Source organism: Rutidosis leptorrhynchoides, chromosome 3 (genome assembly GCF_046630445.1).
Source record: "Rutidosis leptorrhynchoides isolate AG116_Rl617_1_P2 chromosome 3, CSIRO_AGI_Rlap_v1, whole genome shotgun sequence".
Lineage (NCBI taxonomy): Eukaryota > Viridiplantae > Streptophyta > Magnoliopsida > Asterales > Asteraceae > Rutidosis > Rutidosis leptorrhynchoides.
In genome coordinates, this window is record NC_092335.1 from 658865877 (window position 1) to 658887492 (window position 21616).

Genomic DNA, 21616 nt, shown 5'->3' on the forward strand with positions numbered 1-21616 from the left:
AATCATGATGTTGGACTAAATATTAAAGACGGGGTAATTGGGCTTTGTACCATAATTGGAGTTTGGACAAAAGAACGACACTTGTGGAAATTAGACTATGGGCTATTAATTGGCTTTATATTTGTTTAACTAAATGATAGTTTGTTAATTTTAATATAAAGATTTACAATTGGACGTCCCTATAAATAACCATATACACTCGATCAGACACGATGGGCGGGGTATTTATATGTACGAATAATCGTTCATTTAACTGGACACGGGAATGGATTAATAGTCTATGGAATTATTAAAATAGGGGTGAAATTATGTACAATGACACTTGGCATAATTGATAACAAAGTATTAAAACCTTGGGTTACACGCAGTCGATATCCTGGTGTAATTATTAAACAAAGTATTAAAACCTTGTTACAGTTTAAGTCCCCAATTAGTTGGAATATTTAACTTCGGGTATAAGGATAATTTGACGAGGACACTCGCACTTTATATTTATGACTGATGGACCGTTATGGACAAAAACCAGATGGACTTATCAAATAATCCAGGACAAAGGACAATTAACCCAGGGTAATAAATAATCAAAACGTCAAACATCATGGTTACGGAAGCTTAAATAAGCATAATATATTTTATTTCATTTTTCCTCGTACTTTTATTTATTGTCATTTTAATTATTGTTATTTATTTTAGATTGTTAGTTAAATATCGTCATTTACTTTACGCTTCGCTTAAAATATAAAATCGACAAACCGATCATTAAACGGTAAAACCCCCTTTTATATATTATTATATATAATTATATATATTTTGTACAAATATAGTTGTTTAAAAATATAGTGTGCAATAAGCCCGCTCCCTGTGGAACGAACCGGACTTACTAAAAACTATACTACTCTACGATTAGGTACACTGCCTATAGTGTTGTAGCAAGGTTTAGGTATATCCCATTTGTAAATAAATAATTAAAACTTGTCATATTTTGTGTAAAATTGTATCGTATTTAATAGTTTTTCCTAGTAAAATATAAACTATTTCGTACCCCCACGCTATGACATCACTAGACAATCACCTCTTAAGGGGGTACAGTATAACTAGCGTGGGACTTACGTGGATGCTGGAATCCATTTACCGCTAACTGGTTATTAACGCATGAACATCGTTTGTAAATAACATAATGAACAAGTTATTGTAAACGGTAAAATGCTTTTATTCATTCCAGAAAATGAAAAACATACATAGATTCTTTATTGAAAAAGAAAGGCATAAACGTCAAGATAGCCATAAGTTGAAGTGATCAGTTTCAATCACAATATCCATCGAAATTTTAGTGTAGCATCTAGCCACTTTTGTTTCCCTTAACCGGTGTTCCATCTTGGTTGGAGCTTTCATAACTTTCTGGCTTGGAACGTTTAAGTTCCGGATTAAGGTTTTTAGTTGTTCCATGGTTATAAAGTTGTTCTTCCCATTCCGGCTGATAGTGCGCCGGCACTCTCGTTTCCAGCCTTGTAAGAATTAGTTTGGCTATTTTTGTTGGAGTATGATGCTAGAGGGAAGTAACTTAGCCGTTTAAGCACTGACACACGTTTTTTTTTAAGATGTGTGATGTTTATCTTGCTATGGTGTTGCGTGTGACTTGAGTGTTGCTTCTTACCGGGAAAGGATGTCGGGTGGATTCGACCGTAGCCACACCTTTCCGGGTTTGAAATTTAAGCAAGCCGTGAGCGGTGGAGGTTATGGCACTAAACTTTCTGAAGAAGTTTCGGTCACCGATTTGACCACATAAAAGTTAATGATTTCACTACGGAGATAGGGTTGTGTGCCTACCGTCACCGTTGCTTTGAGTTTTCCTATGGGTTCTTCAATAGAGCCCGTAAATCCAGAGATGATGGCGTTGGAGTGTCTCATTTTTCTACCCACACTTTTTGGGAGTTGGGAAAGGCAATGGGCATACAAGACATCAACCTCACTCCCGCGGTCCGTGTACATTTCTTGGACACAAAAACCGTCAATCACCACAGGTTCTTCCCGAGCGTATTGTGCCGATAGCCTCCGGAACGTGATTGTGGCATCTCTCCAGGGGTCGAGCTCATCTTTTTCAATACTGATCATGTTAATTACAACTTTATCTTTTGCCTTCTCACGCTTCTTACCGTCTTCCTTCTGCCAACTGAATGTTTTGTTGGGATCGGCCTTTTTGAACTTCCATCCTGACAACAAGTGATTGAGTTCACCTGCTTTGATTTTGGAGATGATTTCACGTATCAACGCCTTGCATTCATCGGTGTCATGGCCATTGTCTTCATGGAACTCACAATACTTGTCTGATTTTTGACCGTCTTTTCCAGTGGTGCTGGAGGGGTAAACTTTGCCTTTACGGGTTCTGTTAACAGTATTTCCCTTAGAGTTTTGGATAGGCTATCGATTAGGGACCTCTTATCATATGGTCTTCGGCTGCTCCTGTCATGTCTGTGACTATCATGGCTTTTGCCGTGGCTATTGTGTTTTTGTGATGGCTTTCATTGCGTCTGCTGCTGTCATGATGGTGCCTGATGTCGCTTCTCCTTTCCTCTTCTCTTTTCTTATCTTCCCGGTGATACCCGGCATGTCTATCCCTCCCAGAGTGTTGGTATTGCCTTGCTACCGTCACAACATCTGCAAATGTACCCGGGATGTTCCATCGGAGTTCAAAGACAAGCGACGGGTGTGCATCTTTGTCCAGGCACGTTATGAATTTGGAAATCTGTTGTGTTTCCGGGAGCCCTGGGATTTTTTGTCATTCTAGCATGTATCTCGTGATAAAGCTTTCGATTTTCTCTCCCCGGTACATCGGGATTTCGTGAGCATACAGGTATGTGTACGTGTGTCGACGAAGGTTCTGATATTGCATGAGAAACTTTTCTCGCAATTCCGCGAAGCATGTGATTCCGTTAGGTGGTAATTTTGCGAACCACTCCCTGGCAGCCGAATGTAGTACAGTCGGAAAGAGATGACATGCTACCTCATCACTCCAATGTTGGGTTTTCATGGCGCCCTCAAAGATCTGTAGGAAATCGTCCGGGTCAGTAGTGCCATTGTACACCCCCAAAGTGACCGGTATGACGATGTTAGCAGGGAGTATGAAGCTAGCGATCCGTTCACACAGCTTCTGGCTTGTAGCTGACATCTCAACCTGTCGCTTTGCTTTGTTACCGGTGATTAGGGCGAACAGATTTTCGAGTGCAGTCCCCTGGACGGCGGTTTGCGACAGCGAGTGTTTGCATGCCGGCGGCGCAGCCTGCACGAGGAGCTCGGTCAGCCATGCGTTCGCGTCAGCTTTTGTGACACCCTCGCTTCCCGTACCAACGTTTAACAATGGGCTGGTTTTCAGAATGTCTAGAGTTTGCGATTGCTGCTTCTCTGCTAGACTGCTATCGTTCAGCATGGACTTTAGCTTTTCGATCACTTGTTTCTCGACGTTGGCTGAGATCATTTTGGTGATCGTGTCGGTGTCGTTGTGAGATGATCTGATGCCGCTTGAACCACCAGTTTTAAGACCTAGGGTGCCGAGCTTCAACCTCCCTCCACCGAGTGGTGATCCCTCATGTGTATCCTCTTCGTCATCGGAGACATTCATCTCGTCTCCCGATGCGTCACCGGAGTGAATGTGAGTGATTGGTTATTTTTGAGGTTGAGGTGGTTCCACCGGTGGTGAGCTTCCTTTGTTTGGAGGTGGTTGAATGTAACAACCCAAACCAAAACGCGACAAAAACCATTGTAAATTTGTGACAAAAAAAAAAATTGCTGGCTGACCATCTGCGCGCCGCGCGGACACCCTTGCGCGCCGCGCAAATACGGGCTGTCCCCGGTGCACTTTAATGCGAAAAAGATGAGGTACTTCCCGACACATTTAGCCAAAACGCTTTTAACCGTACATTAATTTATGTAAAACTAGCACATAACTAAGGTATGAACGAGTTTTACAAAGTGGGGCCCACACGTGCCCAAAATACCACTAAGTGTAAAATACAAATAAGAGTTTCGACCACAAAAAGTTTAATTGCCAAACGACACAATGAGCATGGTGTTTGGGGTTAAACTACCCAAGCCTCGGTCAAACTCCAAGCCATAAACCAAAAGCGCTTCCTAATCATCAAAGCGGGAAACTCAATCCAAGGTAATGCCCTTACCCTTATCCACACACGAACCTATAAAAAGGTAAACAACGAGAGGGTAAGCAAAGCTTAGTGAGCAAAATAATTATACATATACATATATAATCTACCTACTTGCATCACTTACACAACATCATACTCGGTTTAACATTTCGACAATCATACAACAATATTATGCATATACCATAAACCGCAAATCCACGAGTAGCTAATAATACAATAGCATACGATTCATAATTAAATTCATTCAATACATAATTCACGCAACCTTGGTTAACCAATTCGAACAAGGGAAACGGTACTTACAAGACCGTTGGAGTTCATAACATCCACTAGTGTTACTTACACACCGCGTAATCACTAATCCCCCGGGTGATGTCTTGAACACCGCGACTAACTCACCCTTACGACAATGTGGCGTCTTAAACACCGCGACGAATCCACACTTCATTCAATACAATGAGTGGTGTCTTAAACACCGCGACAATTCCACTCCCATGACAATGTGGTGTCTTAAACACCGCGACAATACCACATGTCAATTAAACAATGAGTAGTGTCTTAAACACCGCGACAATACCACTCGTCAAACATACTATGAGTAGTGTCTTAAACACCGCGACAATACTACTCGTTACCTAGAATGTGGTGTCTTAAACACCGCGACAATTCCACATTCGCACACACAAATAAATACATTATATACGTACACGCATAATTATTCCACTCACCTTAGCACCAAGATGATGATTATGCACTTCCGAACTTCAAAGCAACGTACCTAATACATAGGTACACATTCAATTACGCAACTAGTGGAATTAACCACAATACTTACACTTAAGCATTTAAGGACCCAATATGCATTAAATAGCTCGACTATACCGAAACCGCCCATAAATGGCCAAGACTCAACTTTAATCACTAAAACTAGCGAATTATAGTCTACTAACTTCAACTAGAATAAACTTAGGGTATTTCATACCCGTTTCATCCCTTTCGGTCAACCTTGACTCATTTGACCCATTTTCAAGTCTTTTATCATTCATAAGAGTGCTAATGACTAGCAACTCAATTCAACACTTACAAAACCTCAAACACATGAATGAACTCTAGGTTAACACCCTTTGGGTCATCTTTCACCAATTTAACCCAACTAGGTCAACATTACTCATCTTGACCCATTTTAACACTTAACCCTAAAATCGGGTCATCTTTCGCCAAAAACCCTAACATTAACCAAGTTAGGTCCTAAAACAACTTTTAACGCTAGGTTTGTGCATTAATCACAAGCATTACTATCCTAGGTCCATTTTGACCCATTTGACCAATTTAAAGTCAATACACCCATTTGGGTCATCCACACCCAATTAACACCCATTTACTTATATAAATGTGTGCTAGTAATTAACTAACCTATTAGAGTTCATAAACATCAATTAGTACTATGAAACCCTAGGTTAGTTACCATTTAGTCTTCATGACACAATTTACCCAAGAACACCCCAAAATCACTAATAAATGGGTTTGATGTTCATCCTTTACTCCAAACCCTAACCCTTAAACAATTTACAACAAGGAATTAGGTTTAGAACTTACCGCCACAATCACCACGTAGCTAGTGACTAGATGAACAACTTTAGAACTCGCAATTCGACCCGAAATCGCCTCCTTCTTCCTTGATTCAAGCTTTCTCTCACTAAGTATCTCTCTCTCTCTAAAGTTTAGGTGGAAGGAGATAAGGTTGGTGGTAATGAAGCTATAACACTCCACAAACTGATCTTATGGCCTTTAGTTCGGATTCCATGTGATTTTACCAAAATGCCCATGCCATAAATTAAATAAAAAGAGGTGAGCTGTCAGCTCGATTTCGCGCGGCGCGCGAGTGGGTCGCGCGGCGCGCACCCGCCCAGATCAGCTTCTTTCCTCGTTTTAAATTATGTAACGAAACCCCACCATCCGAATCACTTATAATTACATGTTCACAATAAAATACACGGGTCTTACAACTCTCCCCCACTTAGAATCGATCACGTCCTCGTGATCCACGTCACTTAACCACCCGGAACCACACTCTATGGTATTCAACAACGTTACGATTCGATTTCCATCACAATACGTATTAACCCACCGATTGACCCAAAAACTAAATACTCATTTGCATGCGTTTCGAAACGTGCAATACACACAACCTCCGAAGTCTATAACGATAATTCAGAATATGCGAGAACGCCACGTACCCTTTCCACTCTTCTATGCAATCCTCCCCTAAGAGTCAACACTAAAATTGATTCGTCACTCGCGATTTATTAAAATCCCTTTCTTCAGGAAAAACTCAACCGACCTCGTACCGAGATACCAATGCCAAAAACAACCGAACTCAACCGTCACGTACCCTTAGCGTACTCTTACCTAGTACAATGCTAAAAACAACCAAAATCTCAACCCAAGGTCAACGACCCAAACGAATGAAGACCGGACAAAAGAAAATCCTTACGGATAACACTTATTACTCAACATTCTTAGTAGCGCGCAACCACGACTAGTACACATCTATCGTAAAATCGTAAGCAAGCGACCAAAAACCGTTAATGTCGAAAACTACTATTACTTACCACCACGTGCACAAAACGGCTAAGTGTACAATTTACACGGGCAATTAACATCATAAACCTACGAGTAACGGTTCTTCCCGAAAACCGCTCACCACCAATCACAACCAAGAGTGGTTAACGAAGAGCTAATCCTTCCGGATATCACTCATCACCTATTACTAGTCAGACGCGGTCAACCTAAAGATAACCCCAAATAAACATCTACATGTAACCACCTCGTAGTACACAATAATGGCCATTGTGTAACTATCACTCAAAGTATACGATAATGAGGTATCGTGCCCTTTCTTAAAGTCCCATCATGCTATTCCCAAAAGTAACCAAACGGCTAACACAATCGAGCCAAGAACCACCCATATTGCGCATAGGCACAACAATAATCCCCTAGAAGAGAATCCGGTACGCACATCCCTTAACCGAGGGACCTTACCTTACTCGTCGAATACGTCAATTATCTCCCAATGAGATTTACCACATTACCACCTTGGTGATAATTTAAACCCAAAACCATAAGCACAATTTATTCCAAATTGTACTTTTACCACCGTCGATCAATGTAGGTTTCAACACTAGCTTTGTATCCATAAAAGCGTCACCCAAAGTAACAATACAATAGAACATCTTCGTGCGAGGGTACAACTCCCCCACTTAGGACTCCGTTCTGTAACCACATCGTTGAATAATAGCATCCCGTGGGAGTTCCACTTATCCACACACACAACCGGTGTCCTCATTGGTCATAGTCCTCGAATTCTCGCGAATTCGTCCTCAACAATAATCCCGACGATAAACACATACCCACTTTCACAGAAAGAGTGACCACTAACCTAACAACTAATTCGCCAGAACGCATTATCGAAATTCCTATAAGAGAGACGAGGTTCACCCGTCTTGCATCTCTTAATACGCACGTCACCAAAACCTTGCTTCAACCCTGAGCATACGAAGGAATTTAACCTAACCTTAAACACTTTAAACGAAGAGTTTACCACGATTTACACAACCTTGCACTTGCAATAATCCCGTTGCTATAGCTCATCGAATTTCCTCATGAAAACGAGCAAGCTCTAACATCCAAAACCAAAGCCCGTCCCCATGGTTTGGTAGAAAACATTTCCCAAACAGTAAGGAATGCTCGGTTGCACCAAGTCTTACGCCCTGCAGTCAACAATCCCAACTCCAACGTAGGGTAACTCCATTAGGAATGCTATCCGTAACAATACCACGTATTTACACTAATGCGTTCGCCCCTAGGTCGCACCCTCGTGAGTCGACGACTCGAGCGCCAACCTAGTGTACCATCATAGAAATTCCTAACCCCGCACCCATAAGGATACTAATGGGATATATGCTCACTCGAGACAAATTTAGGCCTCGAAACGAAATTTAAATCTCTAAATTCACAATCGGATCCACCGGCGCACCACGAATAATAATAAGGCACATTTGTATCGAGAATGAGTACCTGAAGTAGCATTATTGGACTTCTGTGCTTCACCATCCATCGAGTACTCGCGCTCCAACCTCTTAACCCGATCAGCAAACGATTCAGAGCATTTCGACTTTCGGTGTCCCTCCTTTTGGCAAATAAAACACTTGATCGTGTTCGAAGCCATATTTGCACAATCACGTGCCATATAACCTCGTTGTAGATGATCATAACTCGTAGGCGCGAAATTCCCCAACTTACAATCCCCTTTAGCAATCAATTTAGGACACCTTGACTTTTGGTGCCCTTCCTTCCAACAGTAAAAACATACCTTCTTGCCCGACAGGCACTCGCGAGCCTTATGTCCCCTTTGCCCACATTTGTAACACTTTAGCCCACCGGGGCCCGACGCTCCCTTCTCCATGCTACTATCCGCCTCGATTACACTTCTACTTTGATTAATAAACAACTCGGGACACTCCGACCTTCGGTGTCCCTTCCTTCGACACTTGAAACATATGTCGTTTTTAGGAGGTGCATTCGTGCAATCACGCGACAAGTGACCCTTTTCAGCACAATTATAACATGTAGGTACATGGCCTCCCTTACACCTCTTCTTCACGTTTCCGACGCCTTCAGGCGCACTTCTTGTCCTCTTACCAGGAGCACATGACTCCAACCTTGCAAGTACATTCTCATCACCACCACCTCGAGGTTTAGAAAACCTCTTCTCAAACTCTTCCCTTACAACCTTAGTCACTTGGTCTCGGACCATTTCGGTTACTCGTCCTTCGATTGACTCCTTGACTACTTGACCAACTCCGTTGGCAAAACCCGAGACGCATTGTTCAATTGCGGCTTCAACCATTACCGCTAACTCGTCATTCCTTTCATGAGTAGGCCCTTCCGTTCCGTATTCATCTTCCGTCTTCATTCTTAAGAAATGAAATAGGTTAACCAATGGAACGAAAAGACATAACACATATGTATATACATATACATATACCACACTACCCCATCTTGCTCGACAATCGTCGTACATTGCTTGTTTGACACGATTTGCACCCGTAGTAATGGTAGCTAGTCATTACTACGCGAGCACGTCGCATTATCTTGCTAGTACAACGTCCATCTCGCTTGATGATTGCTACGCAACATGAACAAATAACACATGATTAGTTCACATGAACCTATGTACTGACCAAGTCCCGGTCCGACCCAAAGTCCTACAAGTCCCGCACAATGCACACACAAAAGTCTAAGTCTAGGCGCCTATCTCAAGTCACCTAAATCCCTTAGACCATGCTCTGATACCACTTGTAACAACCCAAACCAAAACGCGACAAAAACCATTGTAAATTTGTGACAAAAAAAAAATTGCTGGCTGACCATCTGCGCGCCGCGCGGACAGCCTTGCGCGCCGCCCAAATACGGGCTGTCCCCGGTGCACTTTAATGCGAAAAAGATGAGGTACTTCCCGACACATTTAGCCAAAACGCTTTTAACCGTACATTAATTTATGTAAAACTAGCACATAACTAAGGTATGAACGAGTTTTACAAAGTAGGGCCCACACGTGCCCAAAATACCACTAAGTGTAAAATACAAATAAGAGTTTCGACCACAAAAAGTTTAATTGCCAAACGACACAATGAGCATGGTGTTTGGGGTTAAACTACCCAAGCCTCGGTCAAACTCCAAGCCATAAACCAAAAGCGCTTCCTAATCATCAAAGCGGGAAACTCAATCCAAGGTAATGCCCTTACCCTTATCCACACACGAACCTATAAAAAGGTAAACAACGAGAGGGTAAGCAAAGCTTAGTGAGCAAAATAATTATACATATACATATATAATCTACCTACTTGCATCACTTACACAACATCATACTCGGTTTAACATTTCGACAATCATACAACAATATTATGCATATACCATAAACCGCAAATCCACGAGTAGCTAATAATACAATAGCATACGATTCATAATTAAATTCATTCAATACATAATTCACGCAACCTTGGTTAACCAATTCGAACAAGGGAAACGGTACTTACAAGACCGTTGGAGTTCATAACATCCACTAGTGTTACTTACACACCGCGTAATCACTAATCCCCCGGGTGATGTCTTGAACACCGCGACTAACTCACCCTTACGACAATGTGGCATCTTAAACACCGCGATGAATCCACACTTCATTCAATACAATGAGTGGTGTCTTAAACACCGCGACAATTCCACTCCCATGACAATGTGGTGTCTTAAACACCGCGACAATACCACATGTCAATTAAACAATGAGTAGTGTCTTAAACACCGAGACAATACCACTCGTCAAACATACTATGAGTAGTGTCTTAAACACCGCGACAATACTACTCGTTACCTAGAATGTGGTGTCTTAAACACCGCGACAATTCCACATTCGCACACACAAATAAATACATTATATACGTACACGCATAATTATTCCACTCACCTTAGCACCAAGATGATGATTATGCACTTCCGAACTTCAAAGCAACGTACCTAATACATAGGTACACATTCAATTACGCAACTAGTGGAATTAACCACAATACTTACACTTAAGCATTTAAGGACACAATATGCATTAAATAGCTCGACTATACCGAAACCGCCCATAAATGGCCAAGACTCAACTTTAATCACTAAAACTAGCGAATTATAGTCTACTAACTTCAACTAGAATAAACTTAGGGTATTTCATACCCGTTTCATCCCTTTCGGTCAACCTTGACTCATTTGACCCATTTTCAAGTCTTCTATCATTCATAAGAGTGCTAATGACTAGCAACTCAATTCAACACTTACAAAACCTCAAACACATGAATGAACTCTAGGTTAACACCCTTTGGGTCATCTTTCACCAATTTAACCCAACTAGGTCAACATTACTCATCTTGACCCATTTTAACACTTAACCCTAAAATCGGGTCATCTTTCGCCAAAAACCCTAACATTAACCAAGTTAGGTCCTAAAACAACTTTTAACGCTAGGTTTGTGCATTAATCACAAGCATTACTATCCTAGGTCCATTTTGACCCATTTGACCAATTTAAAGTCAATACACCCATTTGGGTCATCCACACCCAATTAACACCCATTTACTTATATAAATGTGTGCTAGTAATTAACTAACCTATTAGAGTTCATAAACATCAATTAGTACTATGAAACCCTAGGTTAGTTACCATTTAGTCTTCATGACACAATTTACCCAAGAACACCCCAAAATCACTAATAAATGGGTTTGATGTTCATCCTTTACTCCAAACCCTAACCCTTAAACAATTTACAACAAGGAATTAGGTTTAGAACTTACCGCCACAATCACCACGTAGCTAGTGACTAGATGAACAACTTTAGAACTCGCAATTCGACCCGAAATCGCCTCCTTCTTCCTTGATTCAAGCTTTCTCTCACTAAGTATCTCTCTCTCTCTAAAGTTTAGGTGGAAGGAGATAAGGTTGGTGGTAATGAAGCTATAACACTCCACAAACTGATCTTATGGCCTTTAGTTCGGATTCCATGTGATTTTACCAAAATGCCCATGCCATAAATTAAATAAAAAGAGGTGAGCTGTCAGCTCGATTTCGCGCGGCGCGCGAGTGGGTCGCGCGGCGCGCACCCGCCCAGATCAGCTTCTTTCCTCGTTTTAAATTATGTAACGAAACCCCACCATCCGAATCACTTATAATTACATGTTCACAATAAAATACACGGGTCTTACATTGAACGTCGTCGTTCGTTCCTTTCTTACTTGCCGTTTCGCTACTTGGTTCCATTGTGTTGTTCGTACCTTTAGGTGGCGCCATTTGATCAAACCAAAATCGTCTAGTGTGAGTAGATTTCGGGTTTGAGTGCTTGATTTGGGAAAAATAATAAGTCGAATGTTTTAACTCCAATAATTGTGCGAACCCCGATTTGGAATCTGGATTCTAAGGGCGTAAAACAATCGATTGAATTAACCTTATTCGATCGGAATCGAATAAGTTAATATCTAAGAGTGAGGATTAATTTCGACGATGATCGGAGCACCGGCCGGAACTGATTTAACGACTGGAGTAATGCCATCGCAATTGATTTGGGCAGAGTAACATTTAATGCATCCAGTGTTGTTTGATTGATGATCTTGCTCACGTATTTATAGATGTTAGGAGGGAATGATGACGTGGTACATGTCCCTTTCATGGTTGTAACGAACTTTTCCAATCCCAAGAGGTGACATGGCACCTGTCCTTTTCATGGAAATAATCGAGCAGATCCTAACAAACTTTTCTAGATTCGTGGGCTGACGCGGCATGCAACTTGCTTGCATGCTCGTTCCGGGATGGAGTTTTTGTTCCGGGACAGTGTACTTCATCCGGGATGGCGTGTTTGACCAGGGAAGGTGTCCTTATGCCGGGTTGGAATACCGAACCGGGAAGTGGTGACGGTGCCGGTGGCATGTTGGTCCCGCCTAAGGCATCACGGTACTTTCAGTCTAGCCGGGAAGGTATGTCGTCCGGGTTGGGTTTTTTATATAACACTTCCGACTACCCGTTTGCCCGACGTGGTAAGATTGCTGAGATGACGCCGGATGACTGTTTTGGAAAAGAACCCTTCTTCCAGGATGGATCGTGTCGGATAAGATCCTAGCCGGTTGCTACTTATTGTCGTTTTTGAGACGGATCATTATGCGTATCATTACTTAGCTTAAGGGAACAAATTGAACATATATTAAATTCAATAAAAGTTCTTAAAAATTCTTATGAGATATTAATTTTAGGATGGAAGGAGTATGTTTGAAATGACAGTTATCAAGTTGTACAATACTTCAAAGCGCATTAACAACCACTAGTAGACATATTGTTAGAAAAATTCATTATTATATGACGATGCATGATGCATCATGGATGAATAGATTGTTTCTTTATTATATAATTTGCCTTTAAAAGAATAAGAAAAAATGATGCATGTATAGATTGCAAATCTAACAAAAATGATTTAAAAAAAAAAAGCTTTAAAAAAATAATAAAAAGGATAGCCAAGAGAAGTCAACCTAGGATTTTGATGTTTTGCCAATTGTTGCTATATAACTTGTAAAAGTTCCAACAATTACATTGCTCAGAATTAATACCATATATCTTGCTCTTTTCAAAATTAATTTTTAAACCGGATACATCTTCAAAACACATGAGCAACTTCATAGAATTACTAATGTTACGTTTGGACAATTCACTAATGAAAACAGTATCATCCGCATATTGAAGGTGTGTTAATTCTACTCGATCTTTACCAACTTTCACGCCATTTAATAATCCTTCTATATTAGCATCTTTAGCAAGCATATTTAAACCTTCACCGCTATAATAAAAAAGGAAAGGCGAGAGATGGTCACCTTGTCTTATTCCGCTTTGAAGTTTAAATTCTTCGGTTGGAGATCCGTTCACAAGAATAGAAATAGAAGCGGATTTGAGACACACATCTACCCACTTTATCCATCTCGGTCCAAAACCCATTCTATGCAACATTGAAGTTAAAAATTTCCAATTCACACTATCGAATGCTTTCGCAAAATCCGCCTTAAAAATGAAGCCTTTATTAAATTAATTTAGTTAAACTTACCTTAAGGGAACAAATTGAACATATATTAAATTCAATAAAAGTTCTTAAAAAAATTTTATGAGATATTAATTTTAGGATGGAAGGAGTATGTTTGAAATTACAGTTATCAAGTTGTAGAATACTTCAAAGCCCATTAACAACCACTATTAGTGCTATTGTTAGAAAAATTCATTAATATATGATGATGCATGATGCATCATGGATGAATAGATTGTTTCATTATTATATAATTTGCCTTTAAAAGAATAAGAAAAAATGATGTATGTATAGATTGCAAATCTAACAAAAATGATTTAAAAAAAAAAGCTTTAAAAAAATAATAAAAAGGATAGCCACGAGAAGTCAACCTAGGATTTTGATGTTTTGCCAATTGTTGCTATATATATAACTTGTAAAAGTTCCAACAATTACATTGCTCAGAAGTCAAAACTTGCATATCAGTTAGTTTGTTAACGTATTTCCTTTCTATTTTTTGAATATTGAGCAACGGGTTCAATGGGTGACGAGAACGGAGTTGTAGACGATTTTACACAAGACGGGACGACAGATCTTAAGGGTAGACCGACTCGAAGATCATCTACAGGGAAATGGAGAGCTTGTTATTTCATGCTAGGTGAGTTGCAATAATTAATAATAGTGTAATAATTAATAATAGTGTATTGTACAATTGGTCCCCGTGATTTATTCAAAAATTATACCATTACACTTTTAATTTTAAAAATTATGTCTATGTCTATGTCATTTATTTAAAATTATACCATTAATTTTTTATTTTTTAAAATTATATCAATAGTCCCTGTAGTTTGATAAATTCATGGTAACGATCCTAATCTTAGAGACATATAATTAGTTAATGAAAAATATTAACCGATATTAAATTCAGGATCATTTATCAAATCACAAGAACTATCGGTATAACTTATATAAGAAAAAGATTAACGGTATAATTTTAGATAAATGACATACGAATTAACGGGCTAATAATGATAAACCTTAAATCATGAAGAGGCTTTATTATTATTATTTTTTGAACAGTAGTACGGGATCACCCAAGGGGACTAACCACTCACGCGTTCATTTCCCTGTAGTTGTATAACTCGCCCCCAACTGCTGTTCAGGAGGAAACCCGGCCCAATCCGAATGCATGGGCAGTAAAACCCCCTTTCGCCACTACCCCAGCAACGCGATGTGTGAAAGTCACCCTTGGGTGGAATTCAAGGGTAAAGAGGCTCTTTTATTCCTCTTTTTCACCTTCAATTGATTCAACTTCATCTTCATCACCCTAAATTACAAACCCTAAATGATAAAATCAAAAAACAAAAACTAAATCAAAAGAACCAGCGATAAAAATAATCCTCCGTATGTGAGAACAAAAAATCATGAACCATACAAAAACTGATCATCTTCATCCACACAAAGATCCATAGTTTGTCATGTCAGAATTCTATTACCAAATACCGAAATTTTGGACATCTAAAACTGTATATCTTTCCAGTTTCACGTAATATAGAAACATATGATTTATAACAAGGAAACCCATATCAGTCACAATGCTAGTGATAACACCTACTACAAGACCCGGGACACCATTAGCAACAACAAAAGAACTATTGTCAACATTAATCTTTCAATTGGAAAGACTATGAATATCAATACACTAGGGAAAAAGGAAAAAAAAATTTGTAACCAAATGAATGGCTGCAATGTTACTATTTTGTAAACGACGGTCGTAGCCTTTGCAAACTACTTTTGTTTACACTACAGGGACTAATGGCATAATTAACACTTAATAATATAATATAAATACCAAGTTTATTTCAGATTTCTTTCCTTAACTTGCAGGCTATGAAGTTTGTGAAAGAATGGCATACGTTGGAATATTGTCAAATTTGGTATTGTACTTAACAAGGGAATTGCATGAAGGAACGGTGAAATCGTCGAAAAATGTCTCAAACTGGGTTGGGGCCGCATTGATGACTCCCTTGTTAGGTGCATATATCGCTGATACATATTTAGGACGATATTGGACTTTCATCATTGCGTCTGTTATCTATCTTCTGGTATACACACGACCATTTTGATTTTTCTTAATTTGCTTCTTTAATCTTTCATATGGTAAGTAAAAATTATATATATCTATACACAGTGGCGGAAGCAGGATTTTTTTTCACCGGGGGCGAATTTTTTTTTTTTAAAACCGTAGCAACTTTTTAAGGCAAAATACGGAGTTTTTAGGACAAAAATTGGAGGTTTTTAGGCAAAATTTTTTGGTTTTTGGATAAAATTTGAAGGTTTGTGGGCAAAATTTGAAAGTTTTGGGGCAAAATTTAGAGAATTGTGGGCAAAATTTGAAGGTTTTGAGGCAAAATATTTAGGTTTTGGGGCAAAATAAAAAAATCCAAATTTTTACACTAAAATTTCGAAATCGACTGGGGGCGGACGCCCCCCTGCCCCCCCTCTAAATTTCGAAAACGATCGACAAAAATAACATTCAAGATAATATTGTTCGTGAAGAATATGAACTTTTTTTTTCACGTTTTGTGGAGTAAAATTTAGCCCGATTTAGAGTTTAGGGTTTAGGGTTTAGGGTTTAGGGTTTGGTGTTTTGAGTTTATTTCATAAACCCAAAACACCAAACCCTAAACCCTAAACCCTAAACTCTAAACCGTTCGTGTTAAAAACTCAATCTAAATCCTAAATCTAAACCCTAAATCTAAACCCTAAACCATAAATTTCTAAACCCTAATATCTAAACCCTATAAACCCTAATATCTAAACCCTAATATATAAACCCCAATAGCTAAAACCTCAACATACGCTCGAAAAACACGATAATTGTTATATATTACTTCTTCGGGCGTTTTTCCGCCAAAATAAAAACATTTATCACAAAGTGTCTCTACTAAATGTTCATATTTTTATCCCATCTATAATGTTCGTGAACAAAGTTTTTTCAAAAAACGAAAAAAAAAAGTTTTTACTTCCCCCCGCTTCCCCCGATTGGTTACTTCCCTCTTGATCCTACCCCTATATATATATATATATATATATATATATATATATATATATATATATATATATATATATATATATATATATATATATATATAGGAGCACGATCCGTGACTAAGCTTAAAATAAGTAAAAACCGGATAAGCAAATATAGACCACAAAATATAATAAAACTTCAATTTAGCTTAAAATGCATAGAAGGATAAAAAGGTCATTTTTGTAATTATAATTAATAAAAATTAATTATACAAAGTTAACATATTATGAACCATCTTCATCACCACCACCCACCACCCACACCACCAACCACCCACCACCAACACCTACCATCAACAATCACCACCACCACCCACCAACCACCCACCCACCACCATCAACCACCACCATCAACCACCACCACCAACCACCACCACCCACCACCACCAACACCCACCACCACCACCACCCACCAACCACCACCAACACCAACCACCACCACCACCACCCACCACCACCTACCACCACCACCACCCACCACCACCCACCACCCACCACCTACCACCAACCATCTCCACCCACCACCACCACCGCCCACCACCCCCCACCACCACCACCAACCCACCACCAACCCACCACCACCTACCACCATCAACCACCACCACCATCAACCACCTACCACCATCAACCACCAACAACCACCACCCCCACCACCCACCACCACCATCCACCACCCACCACCCACCACCACCACCACCAACCACCGCCACCCACCACCACCACCACCTACCACCCCCACCACCACCAACCTACCACCATCAACCACCACCAACCACCCACCTACCACCATCAACCACCATCACCCACCACCCACCACCACCCACCACCCACCACCACCACCACCCACCACCCACCAACCATCACCACCTACTACCACCACCACCAACTACCAACAACCACCCACCACCACCACCACCCACCAACATCACCAACCACCAACCACCACCACCTACCACCAACCACCAACCACCACCACCACTACCACCAACCACCAACCACCACCACCACTACCACCACAACCACCACCACCACCCACCACCACCCACCACCACCACCACCACCACCAACCACCACCACCCAACACCAACTCCACCACCCACCACCACCACCATCACCAACCACCACCACCCACCACCTACCACCAACCATCTCCACCCACCACCACCCACCACCACCACCCCCCACCCCCCACCACCACCAATCACCACCCCCCACCACCACCAACCTACCACCACCACCCACCACCACCACCTACCACCATCAACCACTACCACCACCAACCACCACCATCAACCACCTACCACTATAAACCACCACCACCCACCACCACCACCCACCACCACCCACCACCACCACCCACCACCACCAACCTACCACCATCAACCCCCACCACCACCAACCCTCCACCACCTACCACCACCACCCACCACCACCACCAACCACCACCACCCACCACCATGAACCACCACCACGAACCACCACCACCACCCACCACCAGTAACCACCAGCAACCAACACCAATAATCACGAACCACCACTAACCACCACCACCCATCACCAACCACCACCACCTACCACCACCACCAATCACCGCCACCCACCACCATCCACCGCCCCCACCGACCATCACCCATACCACCACCCACCACCAACCACCAACCACCACCACCATCAACTTCCACGACCCACCACCCACGACCTACCACCCACCACGACCACCACTCACCACCACTAACCATCACCACTACCAACAACCACCACCACCAACAACCACCACTAACCACCGACCACCACCCACCACCAACCACCACCACTACCATCATCACCCACAACCCACCAACCACCACCAAAACCAACCAACCACCACCCACCACAACCAACCACCCCCACCACCACCAACCATCATAAAAACGTTTATCATTCATCGAAAAATATTTATCATTCATCGAAAAACAATTATCATTCATCAAACAATAATCATTCATTAAACTGTTATGATTCATAGAGTCAAAAATTATCATTCATCGAAAAAAATTATCATTCATCTAAGTTATCTTTCATCAAATAGTTATCATTTTTTTAAAAAAAAAACAGTTATTATTCCTAAGAAAACAATAATCATTCATCACAAGTGATTATCATTCATTAAAATATTGATCATTCACTGAAAAACAATTATCATTTATCAAACAAGTATTATTTATTAAAAGGTTATGATTCATAAAAGCAACAATTATCATTCATCAGAAAAAACTATCATTCATTCAAGTTATCTTTCATCGAATAGTTATCATTTTTTAAAAACATTTATTATTCATAAGAAAGCAATAACAATTCATCACAAAATGATTATCCTTCATTAAAACAATTAGCATTCGTCAAACAATTATCATTCATCAAACATTTATGATTCATAAAAGCAACAATTATCATTCATCAGAAAAAATTATCATTCATCGAAAAAAAGTTATCATTCATCTAAGTTATCATTCATTAAACAGTTATCAATTATAAAAATATGATGAATGATAAAAAAAAACTGATGAATGATATAAAAATTAGATGAATGAGAAAAAAATATGATGTATAATAAAAGTTTTACTAACAATCACATGTCAATTAGAAGTCAAAAATGTTATCATTCAAAAGAAAACAGTTATCATTCATCACAAAACAATTATCGGGCATAAAAATGTTATCATTCGTCAAACCATTATCATTCATCAAACCGTTATCATGATTACTTTTATAAAAAAAATGGGGCATTCCGAGAATCGAACTCAAGACCTCCCACACCGAAAGCGAATCATACCACTAGACCAAATGCCCAATTATCAAACAATCATTATTCATCTAATTGTTGTCATTCATATAAAAAACACTTATCTTTTATCGGAAAACAATTATCATTCATCACAATGCTATCATTCATTAAACACTTCTCATTTATCAGAAAACAGTATCATTCATCAAGCATTTATCATTCATCAAAATACACGATAATTGATAAAAAAATATTAAATAAATGATAAAAGTAGCTGATGAATGATAAACGATGAATGATAAAAGAACGTGATGAACGATAAAAAATACCCAATGAATGATAAAAATACCCAATGAATGATAAAAATACCAAATGAATGATAAAAGTAGCCGATGAATGATAAAAAAAGATACTCGATGAATGATAAAAGTAGTTGATGAATGATAAAAAAAAATACCCGATGAATGATAAAATACCTGATGAATGATAAAAATATCCAACGAATGATAAAAATATCAGATGAATGATAAAAGTAGCTGATGAATGATAAACAGTGAATGATAAAAGAACCCGATGAATGATAAAAATACGCAGTGAATGATAAAAACAATTATATTCTGTTTGTTATTATTATATTCAATTTAATTTAATTATGATGCATTATTTATTTTTTTGTGTAATTTTTAACCACGTATAGTATTTTGCTTACATTATTCTAAAGTTTTTAATTATTAACAAACTCCTAGTATATGTCGTGTAAGACCCGTGTAATTATTGTATATAATGTATAGAAGTTAACTTTGTTGTGGGATTGGTTTTATATTTCAAAAGGAGCTAGGAACCAGTTTCTGTCCATTTGCGCGCCGCGCGGCCTAATGGCGCGCCGCGCAAAATCGTGCAGACAGCCCCCCTTGTTTATTTAAATTTAAATCAAGGGCATTTTGGGAAATTCACTTCAAGGCCGACTTTAATGCTTGGTTCAGTAGTTTGGGAGCTCATTTACTCCCTTGTTCACCAACCTTATCACCTCCCAATTTATTTTAGTGAGAGAGTGAGTTTTAGAGAGGGAAAGCTCACTTTGAAGAAGAAGAAGAGGGTTTCTTGCTAAAGTCCAAGTTCTAAAGTTGTTCATCTCGTCATTCGTTACATTTTGATAGTTGTGGTATGCCTTAACTTTCAATTCTTGTTTTGATTTCGTGTATGGGTTAGGGTTTGTGTTAAGATGAACATTTAGACCCATTTTTGGGTAAATTGGGTGTTCTTGGGTAAATTTGGGTCATGTAGGCTCAATAATGGGTTAGCTAGGGTTTTAAAAGTATTAATTGTTGTCATGAAACCCTAATTGGCTAATAATTTGTTAGAACACCTTAAGGAAGAGTAAATGGGTGTGATTTGGGTATAAATGACCCAAAATGGGTGTATTGACTTTTATTGAGTCAAATGGGTCAAAATTGGACCAAGGTTGGTAAATGGTTGTGTCTTGTGATAAAAACCTAGTAATCTAATGTGTAGGAAGGCCTTGAGTGCCAAGCGTTAGGGTTTTTGGTGAAAATGACCCAATTTAGGGTTAAGTGTCCAAATGGGTCAAGATGACCTAGGAGGGTGTGGGTTGTAAGATTAGACCAAGTTGATTGATTATATGCTTGTGAAAATAGGTACGTTACCTCGGAACTCAAGCTTGGTTTAATAATCACCGAAGGCATAAGGTGAGTGGAATAATTATGCGTATGTGTATATAATGTATTTATTTGTGTCGTATGAATGTGGCATTGTCGCGTTGTTTAAGACACCACATGGTAAAGAAGTGGATGTCGCGTTGTTTAAGACACCACAATGTAATGGAGGGGATGTCGCGTTGTTTAAGACACCATCCATCGTATTGAATGGCATGTGGAATCGTCGCGTTGTTTAAGACGCCACATTGTAAAGGGTGAGTGAGTCGCGTTGTTTAAGACATCACCCGGGGGATTA

The 21616-nt window shown here is 39.8% G+C and overlaps 1 protein-coding gene across 1 annotated transcript in view; it reads left to right on the forward strand.

Annotated features, from left to right (window-relative positions):
• The first annotated feature begins 14328 nt into the window (after positions 1-14328).
• Positions 14329-21616, forward strand: part of LOC139902546 (protein NRT1/ PTR FAMILY 5.2-like) — a 32603-nt gene continuing 25315 nt past the window's right edge. Inside the window, exons 1-2 of the mRNA XM_071885157.1 lie at positions 14329-14446; positions 15676-15893. Coding sequence (XP_071741258.1) covers positions 14329-14446; positions 15676-15893 — 336 coding nt within the window. The remainder of the gene's footprint in view (positions 14447-15675; positions 15894-21616) is intronic.